Here is a 22,916-nt window from a genome sequence, read left to right as displayed (position 1 = left end):
CCTCTTCCTAGATCTGCACAGTTTAAGGCTTCTATGTGTGCAGAGTACGGTCATCATCATACAGCTCTGTACTTGTCTGAACCTGCCTGGTTTACAGCCATTTAGCTTGAACTGGAGAAATCTGTTTTTCCTGGCTTCAGATTAGAAGACTTTTGGACAAGTATTTCTGATGGTGATTGAGCTATGCAAGTATATGTGAGGTAATACAAAGGCAATATCTAATAATCACTTTCTTTCTAAATGCGGGGTAATCTGGACCTATGAAACAAATTTTTCAAATAAGAACGACAACAGCTACATACAACAGTGTGTTTTATTGCCAGCTGAGCTCATTCTGATCATATACCTTTTCAGAACAACAAAAAATACTGCTGACAGACAACTGTCTCAAACATAGTCAATGTGAAGTCATACAGTTGTCTGGTGTGAACACACCTGTCAGGCACTATTAAAATAAGTTACTAGATTACGGAAAACTTGCAAAATTATAGAATAAATGCTAATGGCAAGTATTACTAAAGGTAATCTAAATCTTTATTAATAGTAAGTGTAACCTAATTTAGTCGTTTCCTTCAACCTTTAGAATATTGGGACATGCAACTTCCTCATCTGCAGACTCCTAAGAAGCTAACTGTTCACTTAGCTGATTCAGTAACCTTGTTTTACATGCAGCAACACCAACAGAGCCTTTAGGATCCTTTCCTCACAATACTGAAAAAAGTTGGGAAATGATTTACTGAGACCTAGATCTCTAAAAATGAATACTTAAGGTATTTTACACAGAGCAGTCCAGGTTCTCAAATCCCACATCTGTGCCTTCTCAGCAGCTAGTCAGGTATCACTACAATTACGGTCCCTGCCTTTATTCATAACTTATCTTAACAATAAAAATATTGATAAATTATGTGAGGAATTGCAAGTTTAGAAAACAAAAGCTGAATGTAACTTAGCCCAGAGGTCGTATTTTTAGTATGTGAGTATAGCTATCAGAAAACAACAGGAATTGTTCAGACAGTAAGAACTGAAAATGCTTTCCTAAACATATCCTAGTGTCACAATGTTCTTTATTCTTCTAAGAGTGGTCTTATTGCTACTGCTGGATTTATCATTCTTAATTTCCATTAAAAAGGTCTATCAAACAAAAAATTAAAGGCCTTTTCAACTGCATGTAAAAAAAGCTCCCCTGAAACTCAGATATACAATACCCTTTCAAGAGTTACATCAGGAGTGTCAGTACTGACTTGACACTAATAAGTACATGTCATTTGGATTTAGTTACATTATGATCACTAACACTGTACATGATGGTCCATTTGCAGGAGGAGGCGGATTATCCAAGAGACAGGCTATCCAATGTGTGAGAAGAGACTTTTGACACTTTCCCATCTTCTCCTGCCAGAAGTTCTTCTATGCTCTGCTGTCTGGTAGTAGGGCACAGGGGAGACTCTCCAGTTGCTACTGTACAAACAGAATGCTGAAGGCCATCATGACACAGCACACAGCCACGTAGGGGCTCTTCCGTTCACCTGAGAGAAGGGAAAAAAACCAAACGAAACCAAAATTTTGGCATGACTGAACAGATCTAGGCTGCTCCTAGCCTAACATGGTAATTATTCCATTGCACATGCAAATTAATATTCAACATTCCTTAGCTGAAGAAATGCTATTACAATTGCAGATGTGTACTGAAAAAGAATATGCATGGCAGTGGGAAAACTAAGATGTAGGATACGATATATTGCTACATAAAGTTAGAGCTGTTTGCTTTAAGCAAAGGTCAATGTAAGGACTTCTGTCTTACTATAAACCATCTTTTCTGAGATGCAGTTTCCAGGAAAGCATTTTAAAAAAAAAGAAAAACAATATATGGCTGCTACCTCCTAGTGCAAAGAGAGCCAGGAAGCAGACACTGGAAGGCTAATCAAGACACCAAATCTTTTACTGGCTCTGTTGCCCGTTCTGGCTAAGGGCTATTGCTGCTCAAAAGCTGTTCCGTTTCAGCTGAGGTGGACCTAGATGCTGCCTGGCCATGACAGCTGCTATAGGCAGCATGCATCTTCTATGCACGGCATCATGTAGGAGCAGTTAACTGGCTGGGGAGCTCACCACGGCCCAGATGCTGCCAGATGCACGTCTTTTCTTTGGTAGAGAGACATAACGTTGTTAGCATGTGGAGAGGGTCTGGTCCACAGATCTTCAGGTTACTGATAAAAATGGTCAACAGATTACAGCAGTTGCACAGCCACCTCTGACTCAAATTAGTGCTACAGTTTTGCAGGGTAGACCATGGGTGAAAGTTAAGTTTACTGCTTTAACAGACTTGTATTTGGTGGCAACAGCAATCAATAGAGATCTCTTCCCACGCATTTGGTTCAGAACAAAATGTTTTCACTAAACTATGAAAAAAAATGAATCTTAGGTAGGGAACTGTAACACAATCAGAGAGATATTAGCAATGTTCATCAGACTGCTACATGGGCACTTCCTCCATTTAATTAGCCAGGCGTTTTCTGATGAAGCATTACTCTTCAGGAATCCACTGACTTCACTCTGGAGAGCAGAGTCTCCTTCACCTGATGGTACTTCCAGCCTACAAAACTGTCACGAAGTGTTAACACAGCAATGACTCTTTAACGCGAAAAGATTCCTGGTTGAAGCATAAAGACAGAGCTGGAGCTGTTTGCTTTGAACAACATTCAATTTTCTTTTGCTGTGCAAGGTCTTTTGTCTTACTATAAACCACCTTCTCTGAGATGCAGTTTTCAGAGAAACATTAAAAAACCACAACTGCCAAGGCTCGCAAGTCTAGCATTAAGGTGTAATCCTCAGGAAAAAAAAAGTCTCTTTTACAAGCAGGACCTTCAAATACAGGATGAACAAACTTTTCACAGCAAACGAAAAATAAAATAGTGACACCTCCCATAAGCTGGAGTGCCTGCTACAGTGACATTACAAGATGCTGTCATGATCTGGCGTATATTTAATTAAACTTCAAATAACTGAATGAATTAACGTCTGCAGTTTCACATCTGTTTAAAATAAGTTTTTCAGGAAGTCTACCTCCTACAGTTTAGCGTATTAGAATTTTCATATGGGTTATACTTTCCTCCTCTTAATTATCTCAAAAGAGAAATCACCATGTGGCAGGATTAAACATCATTTTGCACAACTTTGGTTATTAAAATCTTAGGCACGTGTGAAAATATTGTTTAAACATACTGGGCAAGTTAAATGTAAAGGAAGCCAGTAGGCATTTTCATTTTTAAAAGCCTGTACTTTCTCCATGCCTTTGTGACTAACACAAATAAAATTATAGGAATCATCTTCAAAGCCCATTTTCCCTACTGAGGATACAGTATTGTTATGTAAGGAAACATACAGAAGTAACAATAAGATGCTACCTTCTCATCTGTTAGTCTGAAAGAAAGTCAAATTGGACCAGTCTAGATGTAAGTTGAAAAGAAATCAAGTGTTTTACACGAAAAAGAGAAAAGGAAGGAGTTCGGTATAGGGCATAAGAGCGCATACATGACCTTGGATGCAGCAAATGCAAACATGTTAATGTTACTACATGATGGGAAAGCAAGATTATATTCCAGATGAACTGCAGTTCTTAACTTTATCAAGTTGACAGGGACATCATAAAACCTCTTGTATACTCTTTTAAATGATTTTTTAAAAACTGTTTCTACGCCTAGCTAATAGAACAAAAAAGTTTGCACTTAACTAAAAAGAAGGTGGTAAGGTAAGGTCTTCTTTTCAACCCTGAACAAACCTTAATGCAGCTGAAATTTGCTGGAATAGCTCAAAATTCATTTCTGACAGCTGCCACTTTGCCAGTATCCTTCAATTACAATGCTAAAATTGGTTCTCCTATTATCTAAATAGGAAAATAATCTGCAATCATTTTAACAACAGGTCTTCACAAAAACTGTTTTTTGCATCAATGCTTTTTGACACACTGAAAAATGTATGTCATGTCCCTTTCAAAGGCTGAGAATGCAGAAAAGGGAACCACCCATTTTTCCTTTAGGTTTAGTGACAAGTAGGAAGATCTAGAATTACAAGCGCAATGTTTCTGCTCTGCATTAACAATGCAATCTGAAAAACACTGTTTTGAAGATGGATTTGTAATTTTAAAAAAATCTCGGATATGCTAAGACTGAACTGCTGTTGCATATTCCCATTTCCTTCTCAAAATAAATTCAGAATAAGGATTAAAATAAATATAAACACCAATGTTACAGGAAAATGTCTAAAATCAGATAGAGCTAATCAGCCTGCATATAGATGCCACTTGACACCAACAGCTTTGTGTAATTCAAAAGTGCACAGAAGCTAACTAAAGAAAGGAGAGAAAAAAGACATTTGTGATTAAACAGAACATTACTCCATTATTAATTCCATGTTGTTTTATTACTATAAGATAAATACCTGGCTTTTGTCAGTAGTCCATTAGAATTTCAAATCGCAGTTTATAAGGCATCACTGACTTCTTTGTATGTTAACAAGAAGTATTATTTCACATTGTAAAAACTGCAAAAGATTTTTGCAAGTATGACACCACGTATACGAACCGACATTAGAAAATGGAGGCTTCCGTGACAATAGGTAAGACAGTCATACCTCGACACCTCCCTTGGCCACCACTGTATTTCACAGAGGTAAACCCTGCATTTTTTAAGATGATGTATTCACTGCTACACGAAAAAAATTATCCTAATAAAATAATGCATACTTTAGAAAAAGCACTGGTCTTAAAGATTTCAAAGAAAAAAATTACCAATCCTGGCGCATTTCCAGAATATTCCGAATAGTCTGTAAAGATAAAATAAATTCATTAGGCTCTTGGTTTAATAAAATAATTAAAGTCAGATGATTTTCTTTCTTCTATGCTGAAACAACCCAAACGAAGAGTAACTTGTCAACTTGACACCCTCTTCGACATCACCAAACACCAGATAACTGCATAGAGGGGTACAGGCTATGAACAAAACAAGTGGCAAGGTTCCTTCTAAATCTAGGAAGGTTTTTTGCATACATTTACTTAATCTGTGCTCCAAATCTAAAGATTTCATTAGAATTCTACATTCTACATTGAAGTACCCCAGACAGAAAATTATGCAAAGAAAAAAAAGCAGAACTAGAAAAATACTGGAGCAGGAAATACCAACAGGCCTCCATGTCATTGCATACGGTAAACTTTTGGTGTTAAGATTTTGAAGCAAGTTTTCCTGCAGGTATAAGAGAAGATAAACCTAAGTACTTTAAATTTAATGCTTTGTAGTCTCTTTTTTGTATTTCCCTTAGCTATAGTAGATAAAAATGCCTTTTCTAGCAGAGTGTGCTCATAGGTGTAATCTGACACAGACTACTTGCATTGAAATAAATAAATAAACAATTCTTCAGGTTTGTTTTCACACTTTTACCAAGGTTTACCTTGCTCATGTCTCTCTAATGCTGCTTTCCCAGAACATTAATTCTCACAAGTGAAATAACAAAGCAGAAAAGCACATCCAAAGTGGATGTACAAGCACGTATGCCACAAATTTATAATTCCTCTGTGCAACTAAAATAATCTCATATTGACTGCTCAAGAGGAACAAGAGCAGTGACTGTTTTAGAATCTGAGGAGGAAGAGAGGAAGATAACTGAAGCACCCTGAACTAGAAGCCCGCTTTCAGCGTTTCAAATGTTGGTCAAAACTGTGTTGAAAGGTTGTCCACAGGAAGGTTTCCTTCATAGTATGACTGGTTGCAATGCAGTAAAACATCTGGATTCAACTATATCGTCTATTTATAGATTTATGGACTAAAAAGAACCTAATTATTTTTCCTCTTTCTCCTGATATGTTTATCACAAGTAACTTCAGCCTACACTGTTTGTGGGGTTGTATCTACTACCTGCTGTGATGGCAGTTCTCCAAGTGCTTTCCCACAGGGCTCTGAACCCATATCCACTATGGTTTGATTACCTGTTTTCCTCTTTACTTGGGCTCTGGCAATTGCCTGGGTTTTTTCCTGCTTGAATGCAGACAGGTAGTTTTGGGCTGCTTTCTCCTGCATACTGCAGCAGTCAATATATCCTGGACTTTTAAAAAAAAAATTTCTGTGCTACTTCACATTTCATGGCCTCTTTTATGCTCTTAGTTTACTTTAGCATCTCCCCCTCTTTCCATTTAGCAGCTTCCCCTTTATTTCTAAAACAAAGGTTCAGACTCGGGCAGGTGAGAACCAAGTGTTCCAATAGGCAGCAACTGACTGTGGGTTTCAAAGTCAAAGTGAAATGCTTTTTGACTGAGGTACCTCTTGCTGACCGATTTACTGTGGACAGCATTCCAACACTTTCATTTTTCAAAGACAGGCTTTTTCATTTCTGCTTTAGATAGTTTTACCTCAAGCCAAAAGTATTTCTGTATACTCAAAGCTCATTTCTTCTGCTTTTATATACCTCCAAAGGCAGAAGTAATAATCCCTGTATGTAGACCATCACACTTTTCCAGGGTAAGAGGTCATACAGTAAAGTAACCTGAAGACATCCATGCACTTTTTGAAGATGTATGCAGGTAAAAAGGCATTCATGTGTAAATCTTATAAAGCAAAATACAGAGCGCTGTAGTACTGTGTGGATGGCACTTAAGACTCTCAAAACTGCTGTTAGTCTCTGTAAAATTAGGATTTACAGATTGCATGCTGCAAAACCAACATAAAAACTTCCACAGCCCAGCATCTCATATCGCAAAAACTTGCCCAGGAACTCCAAGAAAGAAAACATTAGTGACCTTTTCATATGCATATTTGAAGAATCTTACCTGGGAAAAAAACCCTATTAACTCCTTCAGGCAGTCTAAATCTGTTGAATTTGCCTCACAACCTCAGCAATGGTATTTCTTTGCCTTCTCCATTTTTTTTTTCTGACAGTGTGTAACAACATAAAGTTATAACTGAAGTACTGTACATTGTTCCTTACTTTAGAAATCCATCTTCTTGTTGAAAATATGAATTTTCCTTTCTGATGTGAGAGGTACAAAATAGCAGGGAGCTCACATTGGAAGAAAAGCCTGTGCAGGCCTTCTGCTCTCCTGAATTTTTCCATTACTGTTTATCTCAGGTGTACAACTTGCATCTCTTCAAGTCAAAACCTGTTTGATTATTACAGAAATGATGCTGCATTGAATGAATCTGCTCCAAAATAACTCCTCCTGAAGCAACTACTCAATGTAATTGCACTGTTCCTTATTCTCCCCTTCATGTTCACCTCCATCCTTGTTTTGATGCAGGAATGTATCAGCCTGGCTTGCATACCTGCTGTTTTCTGGCAGACACAAGTCAAATGTGCAGAAGCTGCTGCATATTCTTGGCTTTCAGTGTTAATGTTAAAAGCACTGATCATGACAGTGGTGTTGGTTATGTGCAGAACAAAAAATCCAAAGAAATGAAACCCAGCAAGACAAGAAAGGGTTAGTGGGGCTCTAGACTTTGGCTGCTAGACTGGGAATGCTGCAAAATGCAGCTGCCATGTGTTTAGCAGGACAACCCCACTGCCACTGCATGAGGGAGTGTAGGAGACACCCTACTGCAATGCTTATGGCAAGTCAAAGGAAATCTCTGCTGCGTATAAGCTAACATGTCTTTCTGGTTAGCAGGGAAGAGAGAATTATGCATTCTCCTCTAGTTAGCATGAAACAGTAAATCTCCACTTGCTTTCTCAACCTTAAACTCTACTGCTTAGGATAAAGCACATGGAAACACTCAAGACCTGTCAGGGACAATGAAGGTTTAGAATTCTGTTTGGCTTGGTAGGAAAGGACACATTTTGGCAGAAGCCAACGGGATGAAATACAGTGTTATAAGGATGGGTGACATCGCTTTGCAACACAGTCTCTGAACCAACAGAAACTTATTTCTTTACTTACTATCAACAGAGTTAAATCTTCTCCAAGTTACCACTCAGTCAGAAATATAGTGAATAACTATCAACATTTCTCCTCTCTGTCACTTTAATATTTTATTGCTACTTTTTTATGCTATTAATTTGGAGCAGATTAATGATGTAAGATCATCTCTGTGGTAAAATGAAATATCACTAGAATTTATTTTATCCAGTATGTCTAGACATTTCCATTTGAGCATGGAATATGTTAGTGAAGAGGGACAGGGATTTAACAGCATATGAGCTCCATGTAAACATCTACCCTTCAGGAAACAAATTTCATTGCTTCCAGGCCAACGTTTTGTTCTCCAGTACAAAGTAGTCTGTATACGTATACATAAAACAAAAATAAAATAGTATGTCCAACATCTATATAAATACAAACCTACAGATCAAACGCCCAACTCCTCCACTGTGTCAGCACCCTTTGAAAACATTTTATGAAGAGAGTTCTATTGTACTCCAGACAGATTTGCCTCAAGAATAAACAGAGTAGCTCCAGATTAAAGGAAATACTCCTTGCCAAGAACAGCACTAAAATTCTAATCAGTAAAATAAATATTCTTACTTCTTACTGTGTATACCTCATTGACTATTGTTATCTTCCACTAGCAGACACCCAAACTCCTCTTGCCTGCCTAGACCTCCCCCCCCGCCCCCCCATCCTTCATGAAGTCATCCTTTCTTTCCATCTTTTATCAAAAGAAATTTCTCATGTCAGTGGCAACCTCACAGCCTCACATGAAAGGACACAAGCATTTCCATGTTATAACTCCAAATCAAAAAAAACCTAGCGTACTCTGGGTATCTTACACTGCTAGAAGAAAACCTGTGTGATAAAATATCAATTCCAGAGGTTAACTACAAGACAGGTTTTCAGAAAACACTCAAAGTCCTTGGTGACAAGAGTCTACTTAAAACTTGACACTTTTTCTGCAAATGAAATGCAGAAGTGACAGAAGATACTTAGGGAAAAAATAATTTCTTTAACAGCAAATGATCTAATGGAAAAAGTGGACAAGTCAAACACACAGTGCCCAAAAGCCTGTCTATTTTTCCAGCTAGAACATTACCAGCTAGAATTACCTCCTACTTCCACAAATATTGTCTCCCTTGTACTAACATTAGGTGACAGTATTACTGAAATACTATGGACAGCCTCAGTTGTTTCCAGGTCAGAATTGCCCAATCGTTACTTTAAAACCACAGCATTTAAATCACAGTTTTGCATACTGCTGATTACACCCAACATCCAGTCACATTCTTTGCAGCACAAAGAAAACTGGTAGGCCAAAACGTGAATGGGTATTAACAGCATAAATGAGGCACAGATTTGGCTCCATGGCCATCCCCATTTCCCACTGCCCCAAAAATTGTGCTGCTGAGCAGGGTAGAGAAAAACTGTTATGCAGCAGGATTGACCCTGCAACATTAAGTGCATTCTTGGAGAATGGGGAACACAAAAGGAGAAAACCACTGGTCATCTAGGATCATGTACTTTAGGAATAAAAGTGAGAGATGAAGTCAGAGTGACCAAAGGACCAAAAAAAAAAAAATACTTCAGGTTTTGTAAAGCTTTCAAAAACTATTCTACAAATTCCTTCATCTTAGAGAATACAAAACAATGACTTAAAGAGACCATACATAAGGATAGTGTTGCTTATTTTAAAAAAATATTTTTAGATTTTTTTAGTCACAGATTATTGCTAAAGCTGTGTTTTAAACTTGTACCTCTAAAATGCCTATCTTGAAAACAAAAAGCCAGCTTCTACTGTTAATGTTTTCTTACCCAACCTAAGAATCAAAAATAAATCATTACAGCAATAGCCACATGTAGCAAAATGTTTTCTTTCTGTCACTCATATCTGCATCTAATCAGAAAGTTCAAAAACTGGAGTATAACTAATAAAGCAATATTAGCTGTCTTTGTTAGTTAATAAAATCTTACTATGAAATTGCAACCAAGTGCTTGCAAATACCTTATTGCATTCTATTGTAAGGTACAAAATAAAGATTTTTCAAGAAGAGAGAAATTTTTCAAAATAGAATTTGTATTATCACACACCATTAGAATACACTAAAACATCGCAGTTAAAACTAAACAGCTTGTGTATTTTTAAAATGATCAGACTACATACCCAGTTTTATTTTTGTCCAGTAAGCTGGGTGCCAAGGATCTGATATAGGCACAGGTACAAATGAGCAGCAAGACTACAGTCAGTAGACTCTGAAAGTTGAAGATGGCAGACTACGGAAGAAAATTAGAAAAGAAATATTACATCTTCACTGTACAACAACTTCCCTCACTGCATAAACGAGAAAACAGATGATCCCCTAGACAATACCCATTAAAAACAAAAATGAAATCTACAATGCCAGTGAGCCAGAAACTCATAACAGCCCATTGGATGCAAGAACAGATTTTTTTCCTTCTCAATCCATCCCAAGAAGGGTAAAGAAAGAGTAGGCGAAATGGTAACCTTACAGTTTTGCTCCTAGGCATCTGTTCCAAAGCCAGTTTTTCCAAACAGTGGAAACCCATTACAGCAGGCTAAGAGTTACAGAAAACAGATGTTCCCTCTCAGCCAAGAATACGTGTAGCCACAGTTTGCATCAATAGAACATGGAGGTGGTGATGAAAGTGGAGGTGAAGAGTATGACAAGCAAATCAGTTGCAGCCAAGACAGAGAATAACAAGAAATATGTAGGAGGATTGTTAATATACTGCTTTATGAAGACTACACCCAAAATTCAACAGATCTGTAGAAACACATACAGTTAAGCCCACCTGAACTATGAAAAGATAACTGAGTAATTTTATTTTCAAATCACCTTTTGATTTTAAATTTAAAACAGCTTTAAATACATTTACACAAATGTAAATACATTTTTCAGACGTGCTAATTATGCTGCACAAATGGAGGAATTGTCTTAGGATGGAGAAGTAAAGTTCTATCGTTTGACAGTAAAATTAATCTGCCTACTGGCAGTAAGAACAAACAATTCTTGAGAAACTGCTAAAAAATCTGGCTATTTGCTGAAGTTTAAAATATCAGTAATATGCAGTAAATGCATCTCACAAACTTTTTTTAAACTAAGCCACAGTCTTGCGTGGCCAACATGCTCTTTAATCATTAACTTAAAAGCAACTATCATTGCTCATGTGAAGCAATCTCTTCCATAACTCTAAACATTATGGGGGGAGAGAAGGTACTCATGTAAGGACTGCCAGAACTCTATAACCAAGTACAAAATCTGGAAGAAAGATGGCTGATGCCGATTTCCAGCAAGACCACAACAGCATTCCAACAAATAATGCACTAGCAACATTTCGCCCCCCTTCCCAATAGGCTCACTGGAATTTTTAGCAGAATTATTGCCGACCAGTCCTTGTGATTTGTAGCTTCTAATAATTAGTCCCAAATCTGAGACTTAGATTCTTCTTATAATATAAAAATAATCTAGCATGAAGCACAAAGCTGCAGTTTTATTGTTTCAGAGTTTTTTTAACTTTAACTCAACTAACGTTTCGGTCAACTTAACAGCACCAGGTAGTATACTAGGCATCAAACAACCTTATTTTCTCCCTGCTCAGCTACCCTCATCTGCAAATCCTATTTGAACTCAAAAAAAATGGCAAAGCAAATACAATAAATTTACTCTTCATTCTGCAGTTCTGATGAATTTGTGTCTAAATAGCTCATATTTTTTTGTACTGCTGAACCCAGAAGGCTGAGTAGTAGTATTTAATTAAGTGTAAATATTTAGCACTTATGAAGGAATATTACATTGCAGTTTCCTTCTTCAAGCAGAACTCGGTGGGATTTAAGAGCACATCAGAGCTCCCATTTCCATAGCTTGAGGCACATCTCCGTTGATCTGAGCATGCTTTCTTCCTACGACACAAAATTCTACTGTTTTGAAGTTCCGATAATCAAATTTCTCTAAATAGTTAAGAATTATAAAAGAAAATCACAGTATTTCAGTTCAGTGTTGCACTAACATCAAATCAAGAGAGAAAAACGAGTAGCTCTAGTAGAAGTAAAGCCACCGGAACATCCATGACGCTTCTGATACTGAGATGTAAAACCTTGTAACAAAAATATTGTTACCTGACATAGAATTCTCCATGAACCTTATGAAGAAATACAGGAACAAACATATACAACTGCCAGCCTGAATACAAGCATTAGACAGGGCTGGATACACAAACTAATTTAAATGTCTAAGTTAAAGGGGTCCAACAGGCCCCCCATGGGTGGGGAGCTAGCCATTAAGAAAGAACTGCACAGAGAGGCTCAAGGAGCAACTGAATAACTCTGCCTCCGCATGACAGATTTCAGCGTCCTTGAGGGTGTGCCCTCAAGGGCAGCATCAGCCATTGGAGTGGGTGTGCTACTCTCCCTTACTGCCTGAAGCAGAAGCCCTCTTGCATCAGCCGTCCCTCTGCAGGAGCAAAATTCCCAAGACAGCTCCCTCACTCCTCATGCCCTTTCTACGACAACAGCCCGAGACACAAAAAAAGAGACGGGTGAAAATGTGATTATTAGGATGCAGAAAGAAGGTACGCAACGGAGAAAGGTAAAGAGTAAAATGCAACTACACACAGCAGCCGACATGCAGGAAGGTTTCTGCGATGAGTGAGAACATGGAGAGGGGACATTACACAAGTGGAGTGGTGATCTGATACCCAAAGCCAGCCCTCAGGTCCTCAAGCTGAGGCCACTTGCTTTTCTCGCAAGCCACAGCATTTGCTAAATCATGTTTAGTTTAGTATTTTAGCCTAGATAGGCGAGTCATCATTTCTGTTCTACTGTGCTGTAAATAATGGACAGACTACTCACACAGAACAAAACACTGCCTATCATTATCAGTAGGCTCTTGCCTCTGTACCAGGCACAAGCTTTTGACAACTTCAGAAACCACAGAACTCTCAATTCCTCACACAGGCAACTCTTATGACCTACAAGAGGCAGTGTCTCCTGGCTCCTGTGGGTCTAGGAACGCAACAGGGCCGGATCCAGGAGTGGCTGCCTCTCAGCAAAGCCAGATACTCCCTATCAACTGATTAATTCGATCAGTCCTCAGGGAGAGACAGCTGCTCTTGACACCTCACAGTGCAGTGCCTGCCAGAGCTTGGTTCCCATGAATTCCTGCAGGATTTCTCCTGCAGCTGCTTCCCAAGGAGGCTGGCGGTATCGGGTACTTCAACATATGAAAATGGCAGAAGGGCACACTTGCTTCCTCTTAAGCAGGGATTGTAAATGTATACTCATGAAATGTGTTATTAGTCAATCAATAGGGGCAGTATATAATTGGTCTTTGTTGGGCTCTTCATATGTTTCTCCGGATACGCAGCGTAAGGCATCGCTGTAATTACAGACGCCATTCCACTGAAATGTGCTCTGCATTACACATCTATATAGTCACTTTAAAAGCACAAACATGCATATTTTAAAATTTGTTTACGATTTTAAACTTGAAGTGAAAATTTATTTCTGAAATAGATGGCTTCACATTTCACATCTGAAGTAATTCTTGTGGCCCAGCTGAATTCACAGAAAAGGGTAATTTACATCCAGCTGCTTGAAGTGATGTAATTAAAAGCTGCTACAAGAGTCATACATTACTTGGAATCCTTTTTAAAAAACCTGCATTCACATACCAAGCTTTTTTGAAAATGTTGTAATGTAGGTGGGTTCCAGTTCTTTTGGTTAAGCAGGGTTCCTCTGATCAAAAAATAATTAACTGGAATTTTTCAAACATGCTGACTGGATTAATGTAGATCCTGTGACCCACATTCCCTTTATAAGAAAGTTTCAGCATGTTGAGAAATTGATGCTATCTTTTAGACTGTGTCCACATACTGGTGAAAAGACAACTAACTTCCCAAGACTCAGACTGCAAATGGAGAAAAGAACCAGTACTGCTATTTCATTCTTGTTTTAGACAGTGTAAACTGTGGTTTTAATTATATACACTGAAATTTTCTCCATCTGCATCCAGCACATTTCTGGCATGGTGGAAAGACCTGAGCAGTTACATTCTGTGTTACTTAAGTAATTACACTTTCTTGCGCACTCTCCTGTGTGCTGTCTCCAGGTAGTTGTGGAGCACTATCACATGACCTGCAGCGCTAATGAGGTATTGTATTCAGCAGAACTTGCAAGAGCAAGTTTTTTCATAGGTCTATAGAAATTTAAGACTATGGATTTTAGCTTTGAGAGCTACATGCCCAAAGGCTCTTTTAAATCCTTCCTCAAATTAAATCTTTAAAAAATGCCTCAATATTATGTCCCTGATCATATCTCAGTAAAAGTAATTCCACATAATACACCATAGAAATAAAGAATGAATACTTTTGAAAATTTTCCTGTGTTCAGATTAGCAGTGGTGGCACATATTAGAAATACTCATGTGACTATATGGTAGTCAGAAGACAAACGTTACAGCGAGAGACATTTGAATTTACTCCTATCGCAATCTGCTTCTGAACAGCATAGCTGTCAGTGCAGAGGATACTGGGGCAAAACAGGAAATTATAAGGAAAGAATCAGTCTCCAGTTGCCTCTGGAAGACGTCATCGGTAATTCTGCTACAACACAGCAGCACAAGACAGTGCGACAGCTCGTTTCTCTGGGGTGAGGCGAGGGGGAAGGAGGAGCTTGCAGATGAAATAAAAAGAAATCTATGGAATAGTATGTGGTAATAAAAAGTTTAATACATTTTAGAAAGTGGTGATTTAGAGTGAAAAATTTCCTGTGGTTGAGAAAGGGAATCCTGATGGGTCATAACATTTCCACAGCCCCTACCAACGTGATAATAGACAATGTCATTCCTGCAATTTAGTCAGCATTAGATTTACTGCACTTGGGGAGCAGAAAAAGAGGCAGCTCACCCTTCTGGTTATCAACAACTAACAACTCCTGCACTTTGCAGTTCCAATGTGCTGAAAGTAAGGGCACATTCAGATGATTGCCTAAATTTTTAGGGATCACTGGTAAATGTGTATCCAGCCTCCACAGTCACAGATATATCAGATGCGCTGATCCTAAACCTTTTTTCTACAGTAAAAATAACAGCCATAGCCAAGACTTTGTACCGTATCTACCACTGTACTTTTTATTTGCTCCACCACTCCTACGTTGTCTGATTCAGATACTGTTTTGTTCCATGTGTTTGCAGACAGCATCACAGAATTATAAATCACTTAGTGATGCAACCCTTCGGTAGCTCTGTAATAAATTACATCGTAAGTTTTGATGCAACTATATGTGCCTTGGAAGGACCTGCTGAACTTTCCCCTGCCTCATATACTTTCATTTAAAATAAACCACCTGATACGACGGTTCTAGGTGAAAAAAAACACGAAGAAGGAGAACACATACCCCGTGGTGTTGTTCCCCTGGATAGAAGAAAGCCCAAAATCTCCCAGTTTATCTCAACAGACACAGCACTGAAACCAAAGCTTAATCTACCCTAGACTTTCAGTATTCACAAAATGATTACTTTATCTCTGATTGCAGCGTGACCATGATTTCATCTGCGCGTGCTACAAAAAGAGGCCATTGTAGTGCCAACACGTTGTTAAACTTCGCCCCACAGTTACTATTATAACAATTCATGTGGGCAAACACAGATAAATTATTAGAATATTCCAGAGACATGGCAACTGCTTTTGCGTAATATGCTACAGAACACATAGTCCTTCTAGAACAGTTTTATTTTCTTTTTTCCTCCTCAGTAGTATAAAATTGATGGATGATTATGTTTTCTGGAACCAAAGAAATAAATGACATATCTGATCATTTAGCTGCCTTCCTTGTATTAAATGTGAGCAAGGAGTTTACACTGTAGTTAAACTGTGGTTAAGCAAGAGCTGATAAAAATGTAAAAGCCTACATTAAAATAGTAACAGAGGCTTCAAATCCCACCACAGAAAAGTGAAATCAATCTAAGAAATTTTAATGAAGAGGTCCTAAAAAGCTAAAAGAGAAAATGCTTATTACCTAAGGTTTCAATTAAGTACTGCAATTCCTATTTCCCCAGTCTAAATCTAAGTTTTAAGAGTATAATATTGAAAAAAAAAAAAAAAAAAGGAAATAAAACATGTCGGACTACTCCCAACCTGAAGGCCTAAACAATTGCTAAAAATTAATTAAAACATGCACATAATTATATTATTGTCCAGCTTATTCCAAACTAATTTGTTTTCCCACTGCTGGCAAACGTAATCTGATAAAAATTAATGGAAAAAAAAGCATTTGTAAAAGAGGCATGCTAATTAGAACTACAAGAAAAATATAAAACCTGCAAATCAGTTAAGTTTGAAGTGATTATTGGCAAAACTACACTGAAGAACTAAGGAAGAAATGTTTAGGCAAAATCAGTTTGCGCCTAACAAGTATCCAAATACTGTCCAATCAACAGTTCCTGGCTGCCTCAACAAGTATAGGGGGGCTTTTACTTTAATTTTACTGCACATTCACCCCAGTATTTAATTTCCAAGGAATTTAAGTACAATATTTAACACTCATTCACATTTCTGCCTAAAATATTCAAAGTTTGGTCTAAAGTATGTATGTTTGCATTCATAAAATTTAGGCTAAGGCTCAATTAGAGTAACAGGGAATCTGTCCCCTAAGCATTAAGTATGTTGTCTAATTTAAATGGCAAGTACAGCACATACGAAGTAACACATACGCTTTTCAGTCAACTGAAGACTAATACATCTGTTTAAGACATAACCAATGTCTTTAAAAATTAGGCAATGAATTAACAGATGGAACCAGTTGTTCTCTCCTACAAAAGGTCTCTTGACTTTAACACATATTTTTAACTGCAATTCAAATCCAGAAACCAACACTGAAATGACATTTCAAGGTGTCAATGCTGAAAATCCACGCTCACTTGAATTCCTTCTTCTTTGCTCCAATACCTAGACAATAGTTTCAAAACTGAACTTTTGGTGTAAGCAGCTAGCAGATGCAGCATTTCATCAAAAAACCTTACAATAAAAAACTAAGTGAAAGATAACATTAAACTTTTTTATCAGGGTTACTGTAACACACAGATGTGTTGTATGTATGTATGTCGATAGATTTACTCAACAAACACACACTTATGTTAGATGTGGCAGTAAAACCTTAAGATATCTTTTCCTCCACATCTTCATTGCAGATGATATAGTTTGCAATTTTACAAAGCTTTTTTCTCTGCTCTCTACCCCCATTAAATAATAGGAATAATTTCTATAGTTCTTTATTTAGGATGCTGAAGCTAAGCATGTTAGTTTAGTTAACATGTTAAGTTAATATGTTAACTTAGCATGTTACTCTCCAGAGTAACAGGGAACCTAATGGTAGTTTCTGGAACTAGGAACAGAGTAGGTGATAGTCAACCATTGCCACCGAGCTCTCTAAAAGGACATAAATGTGGATTTGTAGCTTTCTTGCCTCTCATGCCCTAAAAATCTGTACATTAGAGATTTATAGAGTGTAGTTGAACAGAAGGAGAAAAATTATCCGTGTAAAGGACATCTTCTCCCATAATGAGTAAGTTCTGGTTTCTCTTGCTGTTCATCGAACTATGCCTAATTATAAACTTGTATCATTCTTATGTTTTTGATAACTGAGCAGCATAGTTTCTGTGAAATTAGCTAACTCTCTCTTCTGAAGCTGCACACCACATCGCTTAGTTTGTTTACCTCAAATTTACTAAAGAATCTTAACAAACAGTAAAAACCGTGTGCGTGAATGAAAGATGCAAGTCATTCTAACACGCCAGCACATTTTGAATCTGATGATATCCTTACTCTAACAAAAGCAGCTCATAAAAAAGTATGAGTTTGTAACAGAATGTGCTATATTTGAATATGAACATGGAAGAAACTCAAAGTTCTCAAAAATACGGAAATATTTTTGCTTTGTTGTATTGAATACTTTTGACATTTGCAATACAGCTAACATTCTACCTACTGGTGTTTGATAAATTTTAGAAAATAATGTTATGGTGAAAGTTCTACTATCATACCAAACTCACAAGCATGAATAAAAAACTAAGCAGTGATTGGCTCCATAGCACAACAGGAAAAAAACGCATGCCTTCTATTTCTCTGAATGTCTCAATCCTACAGAAGGGCCATGCAATTCAAAGCTGAACTGCATTCCTGAACATCCTTACAGAAAGCGTAAGTTGCTGCGTGCAGTAGAGGGACAGTATGTTCTTTCTGTTCCAAAGGCTACACAAAAAACTTATGTTTTAATTTACCTAAGAATTAAAAAATCCAACACATTTTATGTATAGTATCCACATACTCTTTTTTTGTTCAGTAATAGTAGAACCATCTCTTTAAAACATGAAAAATAAACACTTCTTTATTAAGAAAAAACATACTCAGTCAAGAAACAATGAAAAGCTCTGCTAAGCCTCTGATGCCCCATGGTGCTGGGGAGGCCTATAGCACCTCTGTAGGTTTCGTTTGGCAGAGTTCAGGTGTGTGGTTTGGATTCTTAGCATCTGTAAGACAGGTAACATTTTTAGCAAGATGCCAGCTGTTTCTACCTTCTTTTCCTGGTCACCAAGTTGAAAATGAAAAATTTTGGTGAGTTTGAACACCAAGCTCTATGCATCAGCAGAAAAATGTACTCAACACTGTAGCTATTACAGTGAATGTGCACAGTGTCTAACGCTGCAGCCAATAAAAAAAATGTGACATTGACTACTTTATGATAACTTCCTCTTTTGTTCAACTTAGAAGTTTGGACCATGAGTGGAAAATCTACAGCATATAGTCAGCCCATTATTAATTTCATCTGGCCTGTGTAAAAACATGATCCCCAATTCTCGTGATATTAGTGAATAAAATGAAGATGTTTAATAGCAGACAGAATCTCAAAGACATTTAGTGAGAACTGCTCGGCACTTAGCAAAGAAAAGGTTTCTCACAACTGGTATAATTATCGGATTGTTCAGGTATGTGGTAAAATTTGTAAAAGTAGACCCATTGCATCCTATTCTGCCCAAATCAGGACAAGAGATCCATCTTACAACGGCAGAATAAATAGTTTCCTTTGTTCTATAATCACAGTAGCAAAATATTGACACATTTCACCTCTTCTTGTAATTGACACAGAAGTATCTATACTGAACACTCCAAGAAGTAACTCACAACGTGCCTACTCCACAGTAACTCACAAGTGCAGTTACAGATGGTACGAGATCTACCAAGCACCAACACTAGCGTAGTAAGGTGAACAACACACTTCACTGTCCCCACCTAGCCACACCAGGCCTCCCATTTCTCCTTTTCAATTCTCTGACAAGCTTGTTATTCTGATGAGAGGAAAGGTACGTGGAAAGCAGACCCTTCTTGCTTTCTCCTCAGCGGCGTTTTGCTCCTACTGTCAGGTGCATGCTAGAGCTCCCATGGGGGCCAACAAGTATTGAGTGTAGGGATATGCAGCAGTTGTTGCACGATTGGTGGTAAAAGAGGTCTTAGCACCGTCTTACACTACAGATTTGGGATAAGAGTAAAATCCTCAGATTCCCAGCAAAATCAGATTAGCTGGGCAAAAAAGGCTTTATCAAATGAAAAATTTGTTACTGCAGCTGTAACTCCCTGAAATTCTAACTGCTTATTAAAAAAATTCAATGCTTAATGGCATTATAATACTGACATGCAAAAAGTTGTCTATCAGTATTGCAAAATAAATTCACAATACAAAGACACTTTAAGACTGTAAGAAGAACAGGAAATGTTTTTAATCCTATCTACCTATAGGCCACTAGCTACTAGCAAATTTGAACCAGGATTGATTCCTCCTTGTAACTCTGAATAAGCCAAACACAAAACTTTGTACTTGAAGACTCCTGAAAACTCTTGCAGAACAGTGTCTGATTCTGATATGTTTATAGCCAAGAGCTTGGTTTGGATCAGTATTTACTAACGAGTGTTTTTACAATTAGTTATATGACCAATTCCCCTTCCTTCTATAAACCCAACTCTAAGACAGGAACATGTTCGTCCTCATGGGAAGCTCCCAAATCAATTTTTCAGCAGTAATGTGAGGCTCAAGGTCAGCCCTAACCAAACAGTGAAGGGAAAGAAGCCATCTTTGTGAAGTTTCGCAATTTGTTATTTTCTTCATCACCAAATTGCAGTTACAGACACAGATAAGTCTTTTTTTAACATGCACTCGTGTTTGGCTGCAATTCTGCATTTTTGCTACAAAGGAAAGTGAAGACCACCCTTCAGCAGGTGAGAGACTCCTCATTAATTTTAATGTTACTTTAGGCTTCTTCCCTCTTTCTATCCACTAGACCATATGCATGTGGCAAATTTTTCAACCCCACTATGAACAGTTTTGTTGAGTTTTCATACACAAAATTCCAAAACTTCACAGGATAAACTGGCACAATGATTTGTGAAAGTCAGTAAACAATACATATCCTGCTTCTCAATAAATAAAGCAGTTGTGGCATTATACAGCATCCCTTCTGTTTCCAGTAACTTTTTAATCTATTGAGCAGCTTCTACCTGCTTTCAAGTTGGTTTAAGTTAAAATAGTAATTTTTTTTTTCTACCCAGTGAACTCTGAACAGGAAAAAAACAGTATTTTTTTTTCTACCCAGTAGCAGTGAACAGGAAAAAAATAAACACAAGTTGTGCTTTCACATAAATGAAAAGACTGGCAGAAGCCAGCTTATATATACACTGTGTTTGGCAGCAGCTGTCTGTTCATCCAGCAGAAGTTCTGACTTGCTCAATAAGGCTGCGGTAAGTTAGCCCGGGAGACAATAGGATGGAAAGTTCCAAGGGATACAGTCCTTTGGAAATTATACTTCAAAAAATTATGCTATTCACAGAGCTACTGTCTTGCCACAGTTGCAGCTCATCTTCTTTGGAGAAAGAGAACAAATTGGAGGTGTAGCTCTACTCTCTTCTATTTGTTGATACATAGGCAGCAGCTGGTTCCTATCTTACAGTCAACTGTGAGCTCAAAAGAAAGTTTCATTAACTACAGTTCATGACTGCTAATCTCACAAGACAACTTTTTTTTTTGTAAAGAGCCATGAGACCAGACGTAGCGTCATGGAGAATCCTAAGTCCTGGATATGCCATGAGGGTTAGTGTTTTCCCTGAGGAAATTTAAACAGCACAAGACTGAGGAATCTTATTTTCACTTCCTTTGACATAAAATGATAAGAAAAATCTCATTAAAAGATTCTATCTTACTTCAGGTTTCTTGAAGCATACAGAATAACCTCTAACAAGTAACACGGACAAGCGAGGAAAAAAACCTCTCACAAGACCTAGTATGATTGCCATAATATTTTTGCTAAACATTAGTATTATATTTAAGTGCTAAACTGAGAAACGTGAATGATCATGAAGGTTCTCTTGCCTTTTTTTACAGCCTCAAATCCTTTTAAGTACTATGAAGAACATTAAGGTGATGCTGTACTTCTATAGTATCTACCTTTTAAAGCTACTGATTAAAGGTGAGGTATTCACTTTTCTTTCTTCTCTTGTTTTCTGTACGTGTTTTAGATCTTCTGAGGTAATTTATGTCTCTTATCACAAAACCCCTTCATCCACTGCTTGAAGCCACAGATTAGAACAGGTTCATCTAAAAGATCTGCCGAGGTGAGCAACTCCCAGCAATTTCCTGCTGGTGACAAGATCTGGAGCCTAGGTACTTTTTTTGAACTGCATGATAAGAAAGTTCACGAGATATTAATCTTTTAATAAATATGTGGGAATTACAAAAAGATTCAGTAAAGTTGTACAGTATCCATCACTAGTGACGGACAACCTGTCAAGGCCAGGCTGGATGGTGCTTTGAGCAACCTGGTCTAGTGGAAGGTGTCCCTCCCCGCGGCAGGGTGCGTGGACTAGGTGATCTTTAAAGGTGCCTTCCAACCCAAACCATCCTGTGACTCTAAGAAAAATTTTGAACATGCTCATCTTAAAATAATACTGTGTTGAAGTAACCGTTACATACAAACTTTTATTTGTACAGGGAAGCGTTTTCTTCTCTTAGATATTTTGTTGGTTTTCCTCTTAATTTTAAAACAATGTCTCTGCACTGCTCACATAAAAACCTCTGCCTTAGCTAAGAAAGATTATTTCACAGCACAGCTTTAACTCTAAATCCTTCATTTATATTTTCTGTACATAGAATGAAAAAAAGGCAGAAACCATAGAAAACACAAAGGTCAATGCTACTAAGTCTCCAAGTCACCTCTATATACATCATTCACACTTTTCATTAGCAAACAGAGCTAGGCCTCTGGCGCTATTCCTGAAAAACGAGAAGAGTCAATGTCAGGATTCAACTTACTGCTCAAGAAGCAAGAGGTCAAACAACATACGCAATAAATCGGAAGTCAGAAGAAGCAAAAATACTATTCGGAAGGATAACGCACTGCAAGTCAGCGCAAGGCCTGCTGCCCCACGGAAAGCCCGGGCTAGGCCAGTACAGAGGGAAAACGTGTCAGGCTGGAAAGGGACCAAGGCGGGCTCAGACATGCCTGGTTTGCGTTACTGCTAAGCAACGTTTTACGGTGGAACTGGGACGGCTCAGTTCCCGCAGGCTCGCTGCCCCGCCGCGGGGCGAGGGCCTCGGCCTCTGAGGGAGTTCAAAGGCCCAGACGGGATATGGGAAGCCTCTGGGGCGCCACCGGGCCTGGGAAACGTCGCTGATCAGCGACGCGGCTGGCCGCGTGGAGCGGAAGCCAGCAGTGCCGGCGGAGGGGTAGGGAGCCAGTCCCGGTCCCGCGGCGACCCCGGAGCGGAGCAGGCGCCCCCCGCCCGCCGCCCTGCGCTTACCATGGCGAACCGCTCACAGCCACATCACACTTCCGGCGGGCGGGGGCAGCCCTCCCCTTCCCTTCAGGTGCGTGGGTGGCACCGCTGCCGGGATTGGCAGCTGGCGATGTCACTGGCCACGATTGGCGAGAGCGGCCGGAGGGAGGCGGGA

The 22,916-nt window shown here is 38.4% G+C and overlaps 1 protein-coding gene across 1 annotated transcript; it reads right to left on the bottom strand.

Annotated features, from left to right (window-relative positions):
• Positions 1–295: 295 nt before the first annotated feature.
• Positions 296–22,781, bottom strand: TMEM167A (transmembrane protein 167A). The gene is made up of 4 exons (XM_086479598.1): positions 22,766–22,781; positions 10,071–10,180; positions 4,784–4,818; positions 296–1,526 (listed from the first exon to the last, which is right to left on the bottom strand). The coding sequence occupies exons 1-4, from the start codon at positions 22,766–22,768 to the stop codon at positions 1,456–1,458; spliced, it is 219 nt and encodes a 72-aa protein (XP_086335724.1). The 5' UTR covers positions 22,769–22,781; the 3' UTR covers positions 296–1,455.
• Positions 22,782–22,916: the final 135 nt, after the last annotated feature.

Source organism: Leptosomus discolor, chromosome Z (genome assembly GCF_034619465.1).
Source record: "Leptosomus discolor isolate bLepDis1 chromosome Z, bLepDis1.hap2, whole genome shotgun sequence".
NCBI lineage: Eukaryota > Metazoa > Chordata > Aves > Leptosomiformes > Leptosomidae > Leptosomus > Leptosomus discolor.
The sequence above is the reverse complement of the archived record's forward strand: the minus strand, read 5'-3'. Positions and strand labels throughout refer to the sequence as shown.